Source organism: Arachis hypogaea, chromosome 3, assembly GCF_003086295.3.
Source record: "Arachis hypogaea cultivar Tifrunner chromosome 3, arahy.Tifrunner.gnm2.J5K5, whole genome shotgun sequence".
In the NCBI taxonomy this organism is placed as follows: Eukaryota; Viridiplantae; Streptophyta; class Magnoliopsida; order Fabales; family Fabaceae; genus Arachis; species Arachis hypogaea.
This window is the reverse complement of record NC_092038.1, coordinates 72,142,326-72,161,108: the sequence shown is the minus strand read 5'-3', so window position 1 is coordinate 72,161,108 and position 18,783 is coordinate 72,142,326. Positions and strand designations below refer to the sequence as shown.

The window sequence follows — 18,783 nt, the reverse complement described above, 5'->3', positions numbered from 1 at the left end:
AGTCTGAGCTTGCTGAATGACTGTCTTAAAGGCCGTGATCATTTTTTTTCTTGATCATCATCCACAATATACCTAGATTCTTCCGACTTAAAATATCTGCGACTACATTCGCCTTTCCAGGATAACTTAACTTAAAGTCATAATCTTTCAAGAATTCCATCCATTGACGCTGTCTCATATTAAGGTCTTTCTATCAAAGATGTACTTTTCTATGGTCACCCTTTTTTTAAAAATCCGTGAGCATAGGTGTTTTTTTTTTTTTTTTTGCCACAGTAAAAAATCGTGATTATAGACCTTTTATAGTTACAGTTTTTTACCGTGACAAAAAAAATTGACCATAAATCTAAAATATTATAGTATATATATATATATATATATATATATATATATATATATATATATATATATATATATATATATAATTTATTTTCAGTTATAAGAAGCACTATTTATATAGATATTTAACTTTTTTTATTACATGGTTCTGACTCGATGAGTTTTCTTAGAAATAAATTAACTATAATTAAAAATTATTGGAGTAATATGTGAGTTTTCTTATCAAGATTATCCAACTGTTAACAAATTAAAATTAAATTATAAACACACAAAAAATATTTAAATGAGAATGTCGTTAAATCAGAAAATATGTTTTGTATAGAGCACATCCCCACATATGAGACGTTTTAAAGGTTTGAGTTGATTATTTAAAATAATTTTAGCTTTAGTTACAATAAATACCATATATCTATAAATACATAATATTGTAAAAGAATGAATCATAAAGTAACATACAATTATAAATAAAATAATTTTTTCCCAAAATTCAGTGGGACAAATACCCCCTCACGGCCTTACCAATGAACATGGGGTCCGTCCCAGCTGGCACCAATATACACCCAACAGGAATTAGTATAGTGCACACACATACCATTAAGTGAAAGGTGAAACGTTTCTATTTATGATGGTATCCATCGTCGTCATGGCAGCAAATTATTGGCACATCAAATTAGTTTCATGAAGGGCCAAATATACAATTACTTGATTGATGCTTATTGGTTTTGATTATATGAGTAGACATTTTTGTTCCGTTCATCAATTGAAAAGGCCAGGGTAAGTGTATTATCGGATTCCCTTATTAAGTTGTGTTTATTGAGGAAGCAGCAGCGGGTTCATGTTCTGGTCGAGGAGGAGGCAAAGATACGATGACGTGTGATGGCGAGCCACCTTGGTGCTGCGGTGGTAGGACTGGAGGATTGTTGAGAATGAACTTGGTGGTGGTGGGGATGATGGAGCATCTACATAGTGGGCATGTGGAGTTTGATCGAAGCCAGTTGTGTATGCATTCTATGTGAAACACATGCTTGCAATATGGAATCTGTAGAACCTCCTCTTTTACCTCAAATTCTCCAAGACATACACAGCATCTGTTCAATTCACAACACAAATTAACATAAATTGATTATGCATCCATCAAGTTATCATTCTTTAATTTTTACTTAAATTAAATGGACCAAATTAAAACACACCAAGTAAGGAAAAGTGAATACAAGAGGGACCATCATGAAAAAGAAATATCAAAAAATTCGTAAAGTGCAGTCCAGCATTTTCGCCACTACGCGAATTCAGACAGCATCTATCCTTGAAAATTTGGGCTCTTGCTAAGCAATAAGCGTTGACACGTGGCGGATTTGTTAATTATTTATTTTATTAATTCAATCCTGCTGAGTCATTTTTCAAATTGGCATTCTTTATAGAAGTTTGCACAAGAAAGTCGTTCTTGATATATTCGTTAATCTTTTTACCACCTCCTTTTTTCTTCCTGGAACGCTTTTTGCGAAAATAATGGATGTCATAAACGATTCTTAAAGCTTTCGAAGATTCTGCCGCTAATAACACATTTCAACTTTAGAAGAATATCATTCGTTTCAGAATAGCATTTTACGGAACACAAAGACGTGGTGCAGATTAGTTAAATGAAACTATACATCAATAACAACAACAATATGCGTGGAATGTAGGAATTCGGAACAGTTAAATGTGAAAACACATCAGATGTACATGAATCTGAGTCCAAACTCCAATAGGATAGAGATAGAATAGAAACCACTAGCTAGCAATAGCTACAGCTAAAATTCTCTTTCTTCCAAGGGTAAGAATAAGATACAATTAAACAAAAAACAAAGTGTGCGTGAGAAAATTAAAGAGAAAATACTTACAACGAGTCCCTCGATCTCAGTTCCTCATCAAATAAAATTCTTGGAAGTTTGTCCAGAAATTGCAGCGTCAGATCTAAACGGTATGGCTGTGAAACAACAACAAAGTATGTTAAAAAGGAAGACGTTAATACTATCTAGTTTACGTAATTAACAACAAAAGGCTAAATTTGTCTTTTAAAATTATGATATTTAGTAGTGAAAAACGTATATAATAATAAACAATGGATTAGTGTTTATTTAGTATATTCATGTTAAACTATTAAAAACCCTAACAGTAAAATAATATGTATGAAGACGAAGAATGCATGCGTGTTGAAAAAGGGAAGAAATAATGTTACTTACCGAAGAAGGATAAGGGTAGGGAGCAGTTTGAGGATCGGGAATTGTAGGAAGTAAGTGAAGGGGAGGAGAAGAGAGAGAGGAAGCCCTTCTCTTGAGGTAGAACAAGTAGAATAGGAGAACCAGAATTATGGAGAACAGTATTGGAATCGAGAAAATGAAGGCCTGGTACAGCTTTAACTGAAGCTCCTGAGGATACATATGTGGAGACGCCGTTGGAATTTCTGTTTGTGAAACACCCATCGTCACCAACAATAATACATATACATATAACAGTATGTATGTTATTGTTGATGTTACTTGTGTTTCAGTTAGAATGCATTTGACCACAAAAAGGACGACAGATATATAGATGCTAAAAACTGTTTCTTGACGAGTATAGGAGAGGTGTATGTGTATATGATGATGATGTTAATAGCACGCTACATATTCCATCTTTTTTTTTTTTTTTTGAAATGATGGGAACAAGGGCAGGGTATGATGAACCCTCCACTAACATAAATATATTCACATCTCTTGCTCTCTGATCATTCTCTTTCTTTCTTTGTCATTATCCACTGCACACACTACTTTGAACCACCTGAGCGAGTGACTGAGAACTGAGAACTAAACTTATTGTGGATTTGAACTCTGAACCTTCTTTTTAATACTAGTTAATTGATAGGCAAATTTTGATTTGACGCTACTAATTAATATATAGTATAGTATTATTTCTCATGCCTTTCGTAAGTGATGATTTATTCAGTGATCATTGAAACGATAATGGTAACCTTTTTAGATTTTATTCTTCTTCAATCAGGGTGACGAAAATGACACATTTGCCACTACATATCCTTTTGTCAACACAAATATGATGGGAGGACAAATTCTTAGTTTCTTTTTTCCTTCTTTCTTTTTTTCTCATATATATTTTAGATTTTTCTTCGGCTCATTGTACTAATTAGTGGGCTAAATATATGCCTCAACCAAAGTCCAACAACAGTTTTTTCGCATTGAAAGAGATTCCACGAGGAAAAGGACAGGGTGTATCCTTCTCCTCTTTTGTTAGTTACCTATGAAAAAGTTTTCGTCCATGTTTGTTCCGTGGTTTATACTTTATACTTTATAGACCTGGACATTTAAAATTTACAAATAACTCAGACCAAAAAAGAAAAAAACAAAACAAATATCCATTATTTCAGTGAATTATACAGTTATTTACTATGACAGTGTCTCGAATTATCTCTTTTAGTGATAATAAAAATTAAAACCAAACTTACCAAACAAATTAGACAAAGATTTAACTCAAATTATATAAATCAACATGTGTTCTATATTAAGGAAATAGCTATGAGAAGAAATATCTTGGACCATGAAAGATCAGGAGAAACTCTTATTTTTTTTCAATCTCAATGCTATTTCAAGGTTGCATTTGCCACCGTTCCTACATGCCTACCTACCTAGCTTGGTGTAACTTTTACTTCTCTCTAATATTGTAAAAGAACACATGCATTTTGAAACTAAGGAAGAGACGTGGAGCTAAGTAGATGTATATATATATATACTCTGATCATGATCACTATTGTTGGTGGAATATGAAGCAACTAAGCTCTTTCGCTCAAAGTGGGTTTGGGATCAAATCTCAAACAGCTCCATTACATCAGATTCTCTGTCCCAGTGGGTACGAATAAAGAAGTTTATCGTCTTGCACCTTTTCTTCAATTATATTTTATATATACATATATAAGCAAAGTGCTTCAACTTGCTCATTGTGACCTATTACCTAGAACTAGCTGATTGGATGTTACTATGGTAGTAAATCCTTAAGGTAGCACTCAAATCAGTGATTCTGAATTTAAATATTACGATTGAAAATAGTTTTTCATCTCAAAAGAAAGCAAGTTGCTATCAAGAGATCTTCCTCTTATACAATGGAAAAGTTAAAATGTAAAAGTAACTTACTTGTAAAGCAAACAACGAGACATCGAAGGGGCGTTGGAAGAAAAAGAGATTTAGGGTCATAGTGGACGTTAACAGGGTTGTCCACCAATGACTAGGAGGGCTATCAAGTATTACTAAATATATTATACTATAATGATGCAACTCTGGACTTCCAACAACATGAGCGTGATACTGATAGGCATAAAACTTGATGGCTTCTTGAGCCTTAACTATACCATAATCATCATTCCAACTTATGTTCAACAACTTTCCCAATTGAATGATGTTTCTATCTGATAATAACAGCATACCAGTGTCCAAATACCTATTTTTAGAAAACAGAATACTCTAGTATCTTTTTAATTATTGAATTAAATTTACCTACCGATCAGTGCAAAATCACAGCACTTTTTTCATCATACATACTAAAAACCTGCATGATTTGAATACAATTAAGCCAGCAGATGTACAGATGATTGAAATGTACAAACATTAACTCGGTCCTGTCCAGCATTGAACACTAATATTGCTAGTTATGCAGTGAATTGAAGCAGATAAAAGAAAAAAACTGAGGAGCAAATACACATACGACAAGAAAGGGGCTACAAGAAAAAGCCATAAGATATTGCACTTTTGTGCCTTGTGTCAAGATAAAGAAAAGGGTTTTGCAGATTAAGGAATAAAGAGAAAAGGAGTCACAGACAGACCTTTTTCATTCCAGTAAATGACATGGAATTCATAAGAGTTTGAATATAAAATCCGAAATAGTTTTATAACTCTACATATGTTGTAAGTGAATTCGACCATATTAAAAAAATACAAGAATCCAAATGAAAATGAGAAAAAAAAAAAGATAAAGAGTGACATTTTATGGTGAGTAACTAATATTTCCTTTTCCTAATTTTGAAAGTGGATGAACGGATGACATTGTCATCAGCGAGGAGTGTGTCCTCAAGAATGGTAATGGATTCAGGCTTGGTGAAGTAGGTGAAGAGAAGATAGATACCATCCAAGTAAGTGTTGGACTCTCCAGCTCTGTTTTTCCTCCTTATGCTATATGCAAGTGGAATTACTCCTCTGTTAAATACTTCCACATACATGGCACCCCCAGCAACAAGCAGCTGCAAATACACCCATCAATTTCAGTCAACTCCCATCTTAGCTTAGTCCTTACCATTTCTAAATTCAAATGTGAATGATAAAGGAACTTTCAGCTAAAACATAAGCATGTAGCACAAAGGGTTAGGATATAAATACCTCCTCGTACTTCTGGGTGAGTGAAAGTCTCTCATCCTCGGACATGTCAGGCCTCAAAACCGCCATAGTTTCGTATTGCCTGAGTCCGGGTGGGCACTGGGGTTCCTCCTTAGGTTCGGTAGCTGTAAAGCCAGGCCCGGGAGTGATGGGGTCGTCCTCGGACCCGAATCCAGCGCCTTCGAAGAACGAGCCAGAGAAGTCGAGGGTTTGGGCTCTGAGAGGGAACCCGGATAATTGGGTTCTCTTTTGGAGAAAGGGAGGCTTGTGTGAAGGAGATAGGGAAGTGGAGAGAGAGTTGGAGGGGGGGCATAGTAGAATGGACAGAGAAATAGAGGACGCCATTGTTGCTTGGCTGCTTGCACTCTCTGTAGAGACAGAGTGCTGAACTGAAATGATGTGGTGTGGTGGGAATGAGATTATACTTTACCCACAAAAACAGATAAGGCAAATCCGAATTCTGCCAACGCCTAGGGCCCGGTTAACGGGTTGGCCCAAACATTAAAGTGTTATTTTGATGTTTTCTTGTATAAAAAGTAGCGCTGGCAATTCATGCCCTATCCGCGGATACCCAATTCGGTCCAATCCGTTTGGGTAGGGTAGACTACCCTATTCGTAGTGGGTAGGGTAGAGTACAGTCTGGGTTTAGTGTATACCCTACCCTACCTTACTCGTATCTCATATATAACACGTGTGTACCCTACCCTACCCTACTCGTACCTAATATATAACACATATTTTATAAAAAAAATTTTATATAGTGAAGGAAGTGAAAATTGAACCCACAACCTCTCTTATGTAATAACTTATAATAAGTGAACAACCACTAAACTAGTTAGTTAATTTAATAATTTAAAGCATTAATTTTTTATTTTTTATGTTATTAATACGTATAAAATTTGAAATAATTGAATTTTATATTTATTTTGAAAAAAATTTGATATTTCTGCAGGTAGGGTAAGGTAGAATAGGATTTAGAATTTTAGAGTGTGGGTAGGATTAGGATTTAGAGATTCTCAACCCACGGATAAGGTAGGATAGAATTTTAATAAAATTTTCAACCCACAAGATTAGGGTAGGGTCACCCTACCCTACCCATTGTCAGCCCTAATAAAAAGTATTAATTACTACAATAACCATTTTTATTTCAAAAACTAATGTAAACACATTCTAAAACCTTTGTTTTTTTCTTTTTTGTTTTGTTTTGTCTTGATCAAATAAAAGATCAGAATCTGAGGAATGTTATTATATAATCTAATCCATTTTGCTAAACTTATCAATTCATGTTTAATTTTTTTTCATATTATTTTCTAATATTTATATATCTTAAGTATATAATCTAACTTTATAACCCCAAATATTAATATCAAGCATGGATTTTGGGGGGATTAAGTGAAATTTTGTCCCTTGACTTTATATTATAGTCCGTAAAACAGATAGTGCATGGAAATTACCAGACCATGTTTGAACTAGTTCAACTGATTTTACTGACTATCAAATAAAAGGTAGACATCAATTCTAGCTATTTTCAATTCTCTTATAACGATAAGCGATGGAAGAGTGGTTTAGTCCTGCCTTCCTTATCCACCCCACCGTTCCACCAATTAGCTGAAAAACCAATGCCTACCTTGCACACCTGCATGCATGTAAAGGACATGGTAAAACACAAAATGTGTCTAGTATAGCGATTTCCTATAAAAGAAAAAGATAATAATAAGACTAGACCCATGCTGCAAGAAGCATTACCTGTTAAAATCCAAGGTCAAAGCTTGGGAACGATTCATCCTTAGGACTTTCACTTTCATTGATGATGACGTGATCACTCGAAGTCTATATGAATAAGCCAACATCAGCGGGATACAAATATAACTCAAAAAGCAATATTTTAAAATTGAGACAGCTGAATATATGACCAGGCAAGGCAAGGCATTGCTATCGGAAATAATGGCACATGAAAAAAAAATGCAAAGCAATCAAAGAAAACAGACCTGTTGGGGCATTATTTTGGCACTCCCTGTTAAGCAGAGTCAACTAAGAGTTACTTAAGATATTATTATAACGCATAGTTACTGAGAATTTAGTCAAAATTTGCAAGCTCCATTTGACTTGCCTTTAGAAAACGAAGAATCGAGGGATTTCACAGTCCCAGTTGATCCGCAGTCCACAGTATGGAGGCATGACCCATGGCTTGATTGGCCACCTATAGAAATCTAATATAATCACATGAACAGGCCCTGAGAAGCACGCTAGCATCTAGTTATGTTTACTATCTAACCTATGACGGAGCTCTCCTGAGGCGTAGGATATTGTAAAATGGACAATATTTGATTGGCTGCACATATACCAGAAATCAGTCACATTCAGGTCCTTAAGTTGATAAAGAAAAACCCTCTAAAATGCATCCTCCTTGCAGATAAGAGTCACGCCAAAGGCAACCATTAAGTACGAACCATCACGTAAAGCCTTAACTGGTAAGACTGTCCTCTCTGACTTCATATCTTCTTTCCCTGGAAAGAGACAGTTCATGCTTGCAACTTGCTCAATACAAGACTTACTTGGAGGTTGTCCTGCAATGTTATACACAAGGACAAGGTCAATATAGCAGTGAATAGCCGGGAACATATAATCCTTATTAAGTATTAACTATCTTTCCTGAAAGTATATAGAAGGAGGCTATGTTAGTATTTGCAATCCACTTCTGAGATATACAGATACTTGTTAATCTATAGTTCTTTCAGGAAAAGCAAACTAAATACTAGAAAAAAAGAAATTTGACCTGAATGAGCAGAAAATGTAGGCAATGGACAAGAAAACCTAACATAATGTGACAAAGGGTGTAAAATGAGAAGGAAAAAAAAAGAGGGAGGGGGTATAGATAGTAAATTCAAAAACGTTCAGATGAAACTTCTAAATGTTGTCATAACTACATACTTGAAACCTCTAATTATTCAAGAACTAACCTTTAGAAACAGGTAGATTGACCTTGAGAAGGTCATTTTGTCCATGTCTTAGTATTCTTCTCTGAACAACAGTATTACTATCAGTCTCTTGCTCATTCATCGGAGATTGATGGCTTCCGTCAGGTTCTCCAACTTCAACTAAATGTCCATCAAACTTTAATGATTCACCGGATCTTACAACTTCATCTTTCTTTAGGAACCTTCGTTCTAAAGGTCTTTTGCTTAAATCATATAAAACAACCTGAAAAAAATAATTGAAACTATGCCAAGCTTAAAAACAGAACATAAGACATCAACTAAAGTTTTTTCAGGATGATAACAGACAAATCGATGACACATAAAAGACACTTATGGTCTTCTGGAGATAACAAGGAATCCACATCAAGTGCAAAAATTAACCTGCCTCCCACGAGATCCACAAAATTCAAGTTCCAAAAAACCATCATGATACTTCTTGGCCTTTTTTGTTAATTGTGCTGTATATAGGACCTGCCATTCTAAATTGAAAAGAAATATAAAGCTGAATAATGAAACCACACAGGAACAAATAAAACAAATGCATAGGGGACTAGATGGCAAAAATTAAATAAGTACAGTAAGAAAGTAGAAACAATTTCATGGTAAATATATGCAAATGGCATACTGCAGATTAGAGCTGCAAAGAGTAAGAACAATGGGAAAAAAAGGTAGTACGGCATCTTAAAAAAGAGCTGAGCAAATATAAAACTTTGTCAAATCACAAAAATTGTTAACTAACCCCTTTTTCCAACAGCTAAATTGGTTTCATTATCAAGAGAAATATGCCGCCTGTCCACCTTCTCTGTGCTATCAACATTAGTTAAATTCTCTCCTTTAGCACTACAATCTGGTTTCTTATTTCCTTGACACTCACCAATGTCGATCAAATATGCATCAAACGAAACTGATTCACCAGGTCTAATCACATCATCTTTCCTTAAGAACCTGCTGTCTAAGAGTTTCCTGCTTTCATCAAACAGCATAATCTAAAATAGAGACACAGACAGCAGGATTGCAGGAGTAAGCATTCATTAAAGAAAAAGGGTTAATTATGTATTTACTAACTGATTTTTTTTATGTATACAAGAAATATGGGTTTAAAAGTCAACCTGTCCTCCACGAGACCCATGGATAACTAGCCGTAAAAATCCATCATGGTACTTCTTTGCTTTCTGAGTTAGATGTGTAGTGTATAGCACCTGCCACTCTAATTGGAAACAGAAATTTTGGATTGTTTGGATATAAAAAAAAAAAAAAAAAAAAAAAAAAAAAAAAAAAAGAAAAATGGAAAATTACTTTCACATACGCAAGACAGAACTACGAAGTATGTAAACTGAAAATTATTTGATGACAGACTAACCTGTTGAGCTAGGTTTTGTTGTTTCCGAACTGATCTCTGGTGACCCATACTTCAACAGCTCTCTCTTCTTAAATTCTGCAATGTTTAATACACCATTTTATAACTACAAATCTACAATGCAGCTCAAACAAGAAACTATTGCTAACCAACTGACGTGGTTGCAAGGTCCATCGCAGCATATCTTAAAAGATAAACCAACCACTTTCAAATTTTAACATCTTCAATTACTTAAAATAAAAACGAACCAAAAAGTCAATCTACGGAATTAACATATATGCAATAAAAGATTAAATAAATAAGCTTGGCATTATGAACCTTTGATAAGTCGTTGAGATGGACTGAGAGGCTTCCGTGTTTGTGCAGTGTTCCCATTCGCATTGATTTTGGTGTTCGTAACGGTAGGAGTCCTGAATATTATTGAAGCAGTCTTGTGTTTTGTAGGAAGCTTGGGGTCAGAATGGGGCTTGTTGTGTGGCCGGCCCTCAGGATCGCCAATGTCGACAAGGTAGCCATTGAACTCCAAAGTCTCACCAGAGGCAACGGTTTCCTCTGTCTTCAAGATCCTGCACACCAAGAGTTTCTCGAACTCATCGTAAAGCGCCACCTGCACAGCGAATTAATTGCGCCTGATTGGATTTGAAATTGAAGGGTAGATAAGAGAAAAAGAGGTGGGATGGAGACCTTGTTGGTGGAGATTTGGAGGTGAAGGAATCCATCGAGGTAGAGCTTGCGTTTCTGTTTGATGTGCTTTGTGTAAGTCACCGACCATCGTTTCGACTCTTCCATTCTACTCTATTCTCCCCTCAAACCAAAAGCGCAGAATAGAATGAGTTAGGAAATTCCAAATGTAAAGAGCGCGGGAACTGTGACTACGACTGAAGCCCGACAAATGGTTGAGTTTTTTAGTGGGAAGCCCAATAAAAGGGTTGATCTACTGTACGGAGAGGTCCGGCCCAAACCGAGACGGCTTAGCTTGCTTGTTTCGGTGCAGTAATGGAGTGGAAGTTCTGTGCTTCGCAGTTTAAGGAACCTCCCTGGCTCCCTCAAACCCCTCAGATAGGATGCTAGTCTGTTAGCGCTAATCGATTAGTTATTTTTACCTTACCTAGACACAATGGGTATCATTACTTACTTGAATGCACTGTTGAGAAGCAATTCTCTGTCTTGCTTTTTATCTTTAATTTAGCCTCTACCCTTGGTGGTTTTCACTTGCCTTTTAAACTTTCCCCTGTTCTAATCAGTTGATTACTATTATTATTGGGTTGTATTACAGTGGGCCTCTCAATTCTATTCTTCGGAAAAAGGCTCTTCATTGCAAAAAGTTGAAGGATATTTTTTTTTTATCTTTGTTAATTACCAATTAGGTAATACTTGTGCAAAGAGGCATTGAACAGGGGTATTTTCAGACTTTCATCGTTAACTTCCATAAGCATACACTTAATTTCTTGGTACTTGCATGTGTGTGACGACTCCCTCGGAAGCTAGAGTACACACTGGTTACATATTAATTTTCGCCCAAAAGATAGAGGGCATACAACAGCGGAAAGAGAAAAAATAAAATAAAAAGTGGAATAATGACGATAACGATAATAATCAGCATCAGCATGATTTATAATTGATCACGATGAATAATTAGGCTTGGATTCTTGGCCGCCATCACGAACCTCCACCTGCGAAAGGTTCACCTCCCCGTTGGCTTTCCTTGCTGCTAATTGCTGCTTGGTTGACTTATAATACGTGGCATAGAGAATAAGCTGCGCCGCCGATAGCAATGTGCCAAGTCCATTTGGTACCTGTCAATAAGATTGATCCAGTTCATTAACTGGTGGCATAGAAATGAAACAAAGAAAAGAGGGGCTTGTATTTACAGTCATGAATGGATCGAAACGAATGAGAGCATAAGTGGTCCAAGCCACACCGTTCCCAAAGGACGCCAGAGAGATGGAAAGGGGCATGTATTCAACGCTTTTGGTCTTGACCACCAGTTTCTGGAATGGAATAATGGAATGGCATGAGTATAGCGTAGAGTGGTTGTTTTGGATGGTAAGGTGTATAGTTAGTACTTACCATAACGGCCAAGGGGGAAGCATACATCAAAATGTTGAAGACAATGCATGTGGATCCGACAAGCTGAGAGCGTCTGTTGAGGTTGTGAAGCAGGGTTAACGTGATGAGGGAGAGAACCGTAATGAAAATGAGTTCCACCATGAGCCACATGAAAACCTTGAGCCTCTTGCTGCGTTCGCAGTACATCAAGAAAAGGGTGATGTAGATGATCTCGATCACGCAACCTGAGCCGTTGATGGTCACGACCAGCAGGCTGTGTGGGTGCACCATAGGTAGCCCGTAGAGGGTCCAAACCATGCAGTTCGCTAACGTCGCTAGGTATGGCGCAGGAGAATACTGCTCCACCGAACCTCTCTTCCATATAGCGACAAAAGTTGGTCTGTTACATTACATATGCAATGCTTTTTCATTCAAAATGGCCCAACAACACATGCATCGTGCATACAAGGACAACGCAAATCCTAACAATCTTTGCGTAATGCTTTAATTTGCTTAGCCCCAAATTTTAATTTAATTTATGCATGCTTTTGACATTTAACATACATACGGTAAGGTACGGTAACTTGAAAGTAGAAGATCGTATCATCTTTCAGCAAAAATATCCATAAACTCTTCCCCTCCCCCCACCAGTACACCACACAAAAAAAAAAAATTAATCAACTCAAGTGATCTCCCCACCCCTCTCACAACTCCCAATATATATATAGTAAGTAGTCTTAAAGACTTAGAAGTAACTTGTAGTTGTACCAACAGTATCTAAGAAAGACTCTATTGTTCAAGTGAAGTAAATAAAGATTTATCTTTATCTAACCAAAGTAATTAAGTACTTAAAATTGGTTAATTACTATACAATCAAATTAAATATCAATGAAACCCGTTAAATCTTAAAATCCAATGATAGAACAGCACAAGCAATACTAATTAATTAAGTGTTTTGCATCATCCTAATTAAGACATTTGTTTCCCTTTTATTCTAGGAAAATCAGATGAAGATGAAAATTAACAAAAATATGACCTCATAACAAAGGATAGTTAAGAATGAAGGCCAAATATATTAAACTTACACTGGGGACAAGAACAGGAAGGCAGAAATTATGTTTCCTGAGGAAGACAAAAGAAAGTAATTAAGATCAATGATGATGTAGTAGACAGAATTAAAGTAACTAATTAATTAGAGTGCTTGAGAGAGACCTAAGATGCCGACAACAGTTCTTGCAATTTCTGCTGAAGCTGCTGCAGTCATGGCTGGTGGTAGCTGAATAATGAGAACAGAGATCGAAGTGATCAGCAATTAGCAGAGGGTGGTACCTTGAAGAAGAGGATGAAACTACAATAAAACGTTAAATCGAGTTGAGTTTGGTGTTATCCAAATTAATCTGGTTGGGTCATGTCATCGGCATGATTTATTAGCCTAAGTGAGTGTTTGCTCTCTCCTAACTTATAGTGCCCAAAACCTTACTCATTCACCAGCTATATATACACATACAATATATATTCACATACAAAAAGCGGTCGATTAAATTTCCGAGACACTCTCAGTGGTTCTAGTTACAATGATACTATAATTGTACACACAACAGTACAGTATTCATTTCCCCCCGTTACGTGTCCCATTCCTTCCTATAAACAATATCGAAGATATCACATCCCAAATTAGTGATGGACTCCTATTACTTAACCAACGCATGTAAACAAAAACAACTTAGGAAACTCTCGAGTCTTGAATACAGTAAGAGCACAAAACTAATATTATAATGAGAAAAGTTTAACGGAAAATATAATTTATTATTTTTAACTATTAATTTAATTTTTTTAATTTAATAATTTAATAATATATTTTTAATTTATATTTTAAATATTATTGATTAACTATTAATTAAAGAAAAATTATTAATTTTTTAGTATTTTTTAATTATAATAGGCAATTCAATAATATTTGGGAGACCATAAAAAATAGCACAAACTTATCTTATTTAATATTTATTAATTATCGTTAAAATTAATAAATGTTAAATAGGATAAATTTAAGTTGTTTGTACTGATTTTTTATTATTTCTTTTATATTACTGTAGTCAATTTCAGATAATATTATATTAAATTATCAAATAAGTTTAAGCTCATTAATAGAAAAACTTTTATTGAGTTTGAATTTTAGATTTTTTTTTTCTTGTGTTGAATGTGATCTTTAAATATTAGATGTGTAATATTAATTATCAATATCTTTTCTTCTTTTAATTAATTTGTTAACCAATTTCATGAGTCTTTACAATTAGTCAAGCTAACAACAGAGAGAAAGGATCGAGTTCTTTGAAAATTTGAAAAATAGGTGTTTATTCAACTAATTTTTTTGTGCAGATTTTGCAGAAAAAATATTTGCAGTGAATATAAATTATAGCTTCCCTAGTAATATCACTACAAAAAAAAAAACGTTGAATACCATTAAATGTACCGATAGATTTAGCAAGAGTAGCTATTGATGAATTTAACTACATATTTTTCAATGGCTACAAGTGTAAATTCGTCCCAAAAAAATTTTGCTATTGGATTCCATATAATCCGTCCCTATTTCCAACGGTAATAAAAGGCACAAAAATTTATTTTATAAGCACCAATTTACCGAGAGATTTATTGTCAAAAATTTCCGACGATAATGTGAATTAATAAAATGCAGCATTTTGGACAATTACCAGTACATTACCGTCGAATTTATACGTTAATAAATTCGATGGTAAAATTGAATGAAATTCGAATTTAGAAATCATTTTCCCCCACTTCTGTAACTTCACCCTCTTCTCACTCCTTCTCTCTCACATTGGTTCTCCCTCTCCTCTCCCATTCTCACCAGAGATCTAGACATCACTGCTGCTGTCTCGTGGGTCGTCATTGCTGCCAGGTGCCAGATGTCGCCATCGTTGTCTCAGGTTCTATCTCCATGTTGTTGCCTCGTGAGCCGTCGCTGCTACTAGGTTCCAGCCGTCGCGGTTGCTGTCGGGCTCCAGCCGTCACTCTTGTTGCCTTAGGTTCTTCCTCCAAGTTAGTGCGAGTTTTTTCTATTCTTCAATTTGTCAATTTTTAGGTTTAGGTTTATTTAATTTTTTTGAATTTTATATGTATTATATATATTTTTTATTAATTTTGTATTTGATTTTTTTGTTTTAAAATATAAATTTGTTTGAAATTTTAATTATTTTTAAAATTTTTATTTTAAATTTTGTGTTTAAATTCTTTTTTATTTTTTTAATTTACTAGTAGGATATTTCAATTTTAAAATTGATGTTTAAAATTTGTAATTTTTTAAAAATTTGTGTTTAAAATTCATGTTTTTATTTAGATTTATTAAGGTTAAGTCAATCAATTTAGGTAGTTAACTAGCGTTAACTTTGTTTAGTAATTAGATTATTTCAAGTGAATTAGGTTTTGTATTTTAAATTAATATATTTGTATGAATTAAATATTATGTAAGTTAAATGACTTTTTGAATTAGTTTCACTTAGTAAATTTATCAAGTCGTCTTTTATTACTAGGACTATTATTTTGTTTGAGATCCATTGGAGTTCGCTTCTTTCATAGTTTCTGTAGTTATATTTTGTTGGTTGTTCGTGCAGTGCTCAAATTGGTTTATTCTCTATCTCTAAATATAATGAATTGTTTGAATTTTATGTCTGACTTACTTTTTCTAAAATAGAGTTTTAGGATGGATGTAGGAGAAAGTTGCCTAGTGACGCCTTCTCGAAACCCTTGTTTACTAAAAAATTATGGAGTAATAAGGAATTGTGACTAGAACAACTAGAAATTGATGTTTGCTTGAATGGGTGATTGTTTTAATTAATGCTTGCAATTGTTTCCTATGTGAAAATTTGATAAAAAATTTTTGTTGAAATCTTTGAGTTAAAGGAAAATTCTGTCGAATTTTCTTTTAAACCCTTGTTTTGTTTGTAAAAAAATAAAAATTAGATTTGGAGAAGGCTTCTAATTATAGATGAAATTCTATCAAAATTTTTAAAAAAATCTAAATATAATTGAATGATGAAATTAAAAACAAGTCTTTTTCGAGACATGATATAACAAAAATGAAAGACACAGCAAAATTTAAATCGAATTTGAAGTTCATAGATTTGTTCAAATTTGATTTAAACTACTAAAATAAGAAATCTAATCAGAACTAAATTTGAATTTATTTTTGATATGCTCCAAAATGTAGCTCTTCCTACTTCTTCTATCTTAAGTAATTTTTGAATCTGAACTAATTTCAACTAACTTTGTTAGAAGCGGTTTAGATTTAGAAAACTCTTCCTACTTGATTTTTTGAATTTGAACTAATACCAAGTAACGTTGTTAGAGGTGGTTTAGATTTAGAAAACTCTACATGTATGCAAGCATTAGTTGTTTATATTGAGGTGTCCGTATAGTAGGATTTGAGTTGTAGGTTGTGATTTGGATTAGAGCCACTGATTTTTGAAGTATCTTTGAATTTTATCTTATTATGTTCCTGCAGTCCTACCCAGTTGCTGTATTATTTGGGGCTAATCATAAAGGGCTTTTGCGTGTAAATTCTTTTGTTTTATGGTTTTGTGCAAATATTTTTGTTACCATATTAATTTTGTGACTGGTGTTAATTGGTATGCTCTTTATAGACATGACGACAAGCATAGGTGTCACGAATCGGCCTCGTAATTTGGATAGAAGGAGGGCGTCTACTGGTATTCCTTGAGCTTCTCAGCCATCACCCTCTATTCTGACTACCCCTGGGACTTCATAGGTAATGGGTGCACAGGATTACCTGTTCATCATAGTCCCTAACCCCAACTACGTGGCTCCTTCTGCTGCGCTAACCCCGCCACCTGGAAGTCACCTAGCTACTTCACTATAGTGGACTCCTTCACCACCTCCATTCATTTAGCAACCCACTACTTCAACTACGACACCACCTCCTCGTACATAACTTGAGTGCCACCTCTTGGTTTCCTTCTTTTCTTCATATGTAGCTTGGAAAAAAAGAGAACGAGAGAAAAAGGTTGAAAATTCCATAGTCGGCAATTTTCTAATGTTCGATCTTTTGGTTCTAAAACTCCAACGAAGAATCTAAACTAATTAAAGTGTCGTCTCTTCCTCCTCTTCACAATCGTACTAGATTTGTCAACGTGAGAAACTTTTTCCTGAGCTTGTGAATAAAGATTTGGTTATATATATATATATATATATATATATATATGTCAATTTTTATTAAAAAATAAAAAAAACTAGGAAGAAAGCGAGCTAGAAATCGTCGAGAGAATTGGTTTTTATAAGCTAACATGATGAGGTAAGGTTTGGTAAATTTATTATAAACAAAATGTGTTTTGATGCTGAATTATGGCTAAATGTCTGAGGTTTGAAACTGAATGTTTTCATGACATTTTGACAGATTCTGGTGAATGAATTTTTGGGAGCTGGGCGCTCTCTCTCTTTAGCAACTTTGGGCGCTGGGCGCCCTTCATGGGACCTCACCTGGGCATTGGGCGCCCAATCATGAAATATATGTATATGAGCGATGGGCGCCCAATCATATACATGCTCGAAGGCGTTGGGTGTATGATGATTGGACTTTTGTGTGGTCTAGAATTTCACAAATGAATTCTCGTTGCAAGTATAGTTTCTAAACCAACAATAATCCTTTCATACAAACATTTGTTTGTCACAAGTACAAACCCCTAAAAATAATAACCGAAGTATTCAAACCTCAGGTCGTTCTCCCTAGGAATTGCAATAAAGTATTCTTGTTATTGGTTATGAAGTATGTTTGGGGTTTTTGAGATAATAGACAAGAAATATAAATGGCAAAGGAAATAAACTAACAACTAACAAAGCTCTTGGCAATGTATGAGAACTAGAAGTCCTATCCTAGTTATCCTTATCAATTGTGATGAGAATTGTTCATTGCTCCCACTTGGTTAACCCCTAACCATGGAGGAGAGTCAAGTGGATGAATTAACTTGATTCCACAAGTCCTAGCCAATTCTTAAGGAAAGACTAGGTTTAGTGGCCTTCAAGTCAATTAGCAATCTCTAATTATCAATCAATAAGAGAGTTTGATAACTCAAGTGTCACTAATTGCTCTACCTAGACCAAGAGGAACAAAATCTAACTCATAACTAGAAGAAACATTTCAACAAACACATAGAAGGCAATAAAGGCAAACATTATTAATTGCAAGAATTAAAGGAATCTACAACTACAAGAGCAAGAGATCAACAATAGAAAAGCAAAATAATTATGAAACAACAAAGAACTTATCAATTACATTGAGAAGAAATGTAGATCTACAAGAGAATTCATAAAGCAAAAGGAAAATTGAAGCAAGAGAAGAAGTAGATCTAGATCTAAGAGATTAACCTAAACCTAATCCTAATTCTAGAGAGAAGAGAGAGCTTCTCTCTCTAGAAACTAACTTTCTCTCCAAAACTAAAACTAAAACTAAACTAATGTGTAAAGTGATTCTAATGTGTTGACTCTCCCTCGAATTCTGCCTGAAATAGCCTCAAAAATGAGTTGGATCTGGGCTTGGGAAGCCAGAATTCGCCCCCAGCGTTTTGCCTTTAAGTGAGTCACGTGCGAGCATCGACGCGTACGCGCAATATACGCATACGCGTCACTTGACAATTTTCTATTC

General features: G+C 34.7%; 4 protein-coding genes across 4 annotated transcripts; all 4 read right to left on the bottom strand.

Annotated features, from left to right (window-relative positions):
- Positions 1-779: 779 nt before the first annotated feature.
- Positions 780-3,480, bottom strand: LOC112790723 (probable E3 ubiquitin-protein ligase RHA4A). Its single transcript, XM_025833258.3, has 3 exons — positions 2,559-3,480; positions 2,217-2,302; positions 780-1,424 (listed from the first exon to the last, which is right to left on the bottom strand). Exons 1-3 carry the CDS (start codon positions 2,796-2,798, stop codon positions 1,136-1,138), a joined length of 615 nt encoding a protein of 204 aa, XP_025689043.1. The 5' UTR covers positions 2,799-3,480; the 3' UTR covers positions 780-1,135.
- Positions 3,481-5,155: 1,675 nt separating this feature from the next.
- Positions 5,156-6,228, bottom strand: LOC112790724 (small ribosomal subunit protein bS6c). Its single transcript, XM_025833260.2, has 2 exons — positions 5,733-6,228; positions 5,156-5,596 (listed from the first exon to the last, which is right to left on the bottom strand). Exons 1-2 carry the CDS (start codon positions 6,072-6,074, stop codon positions 5,357-5,359), a joined length of 582 nt encoding a protein of 193 aa, XP_025689045.1. The 5' UTR covers positions 6,075-6,228; the 3' UTR covers positions 5,156-5,356.
- An 889-nt stretch (positions 6,229-7,117) lies between these two features.
- On the bottom strand, positions 7,118-11,170 carry LOC112790725 (uncharacterized). The gene is made up of 13 exons (XM_072233085.1): positions 10,749-11,170; positions 10,383-10,671; positions 10,068-10,142; positions 9,817-9,914; positions 9,447-9,693; positions 9,089-9,186; positions 8,690-8,930; positions 8,180-8,296; positions 8,005-8,061; positions 7,836-7,929; positions 7,718-7,739; positions 7,476-7,559; positions 7,118-7,365 (listed from the first exon to the last, which is right to left on the bottom strand). Exons 1-12 carry the CDS (start codon positions 10,851-10,853, stop codon positions 7,479-7,481), a joined length of 1,524 nt encoding a protein of 507 aa, XP_072089186.1. The 5' UTR covers positions 10,854-11,170; the 3' UTR covers positions 7,118-7,365; positions 7,476-7,478.
- Positions 11,171-11,453: 283 nt separating this feature from the next.
- On the bottom strand, positions 11,454-13,528 carry LOC112790726 (bidirectional sugar transporter SWEET4). The gene is made up of 5 exons (XM_025833262.3): positions 13,326-13,528; positions 13,199-13,235; positions 12,135-12,513; positions 11,936-12,055; positions 11,454-11,860 (listed from the first exon to the last, which is right to left on the bottom strand). The coding sequence occupies exons 1-5, from the start codon at positions 13,375-13,377 to the stop codon at positions 11,687-11,689; spliced, it is 762 nt and encodes a 253-aa protein (XP_025689047.1). The 5' UTR covers positions 13,378-13,528; the 3' UTR covers positions 11,454-11,686.
- Between the last annotated feature and the right edge of the window lie 5,255 nt (positions 13,529-18,783).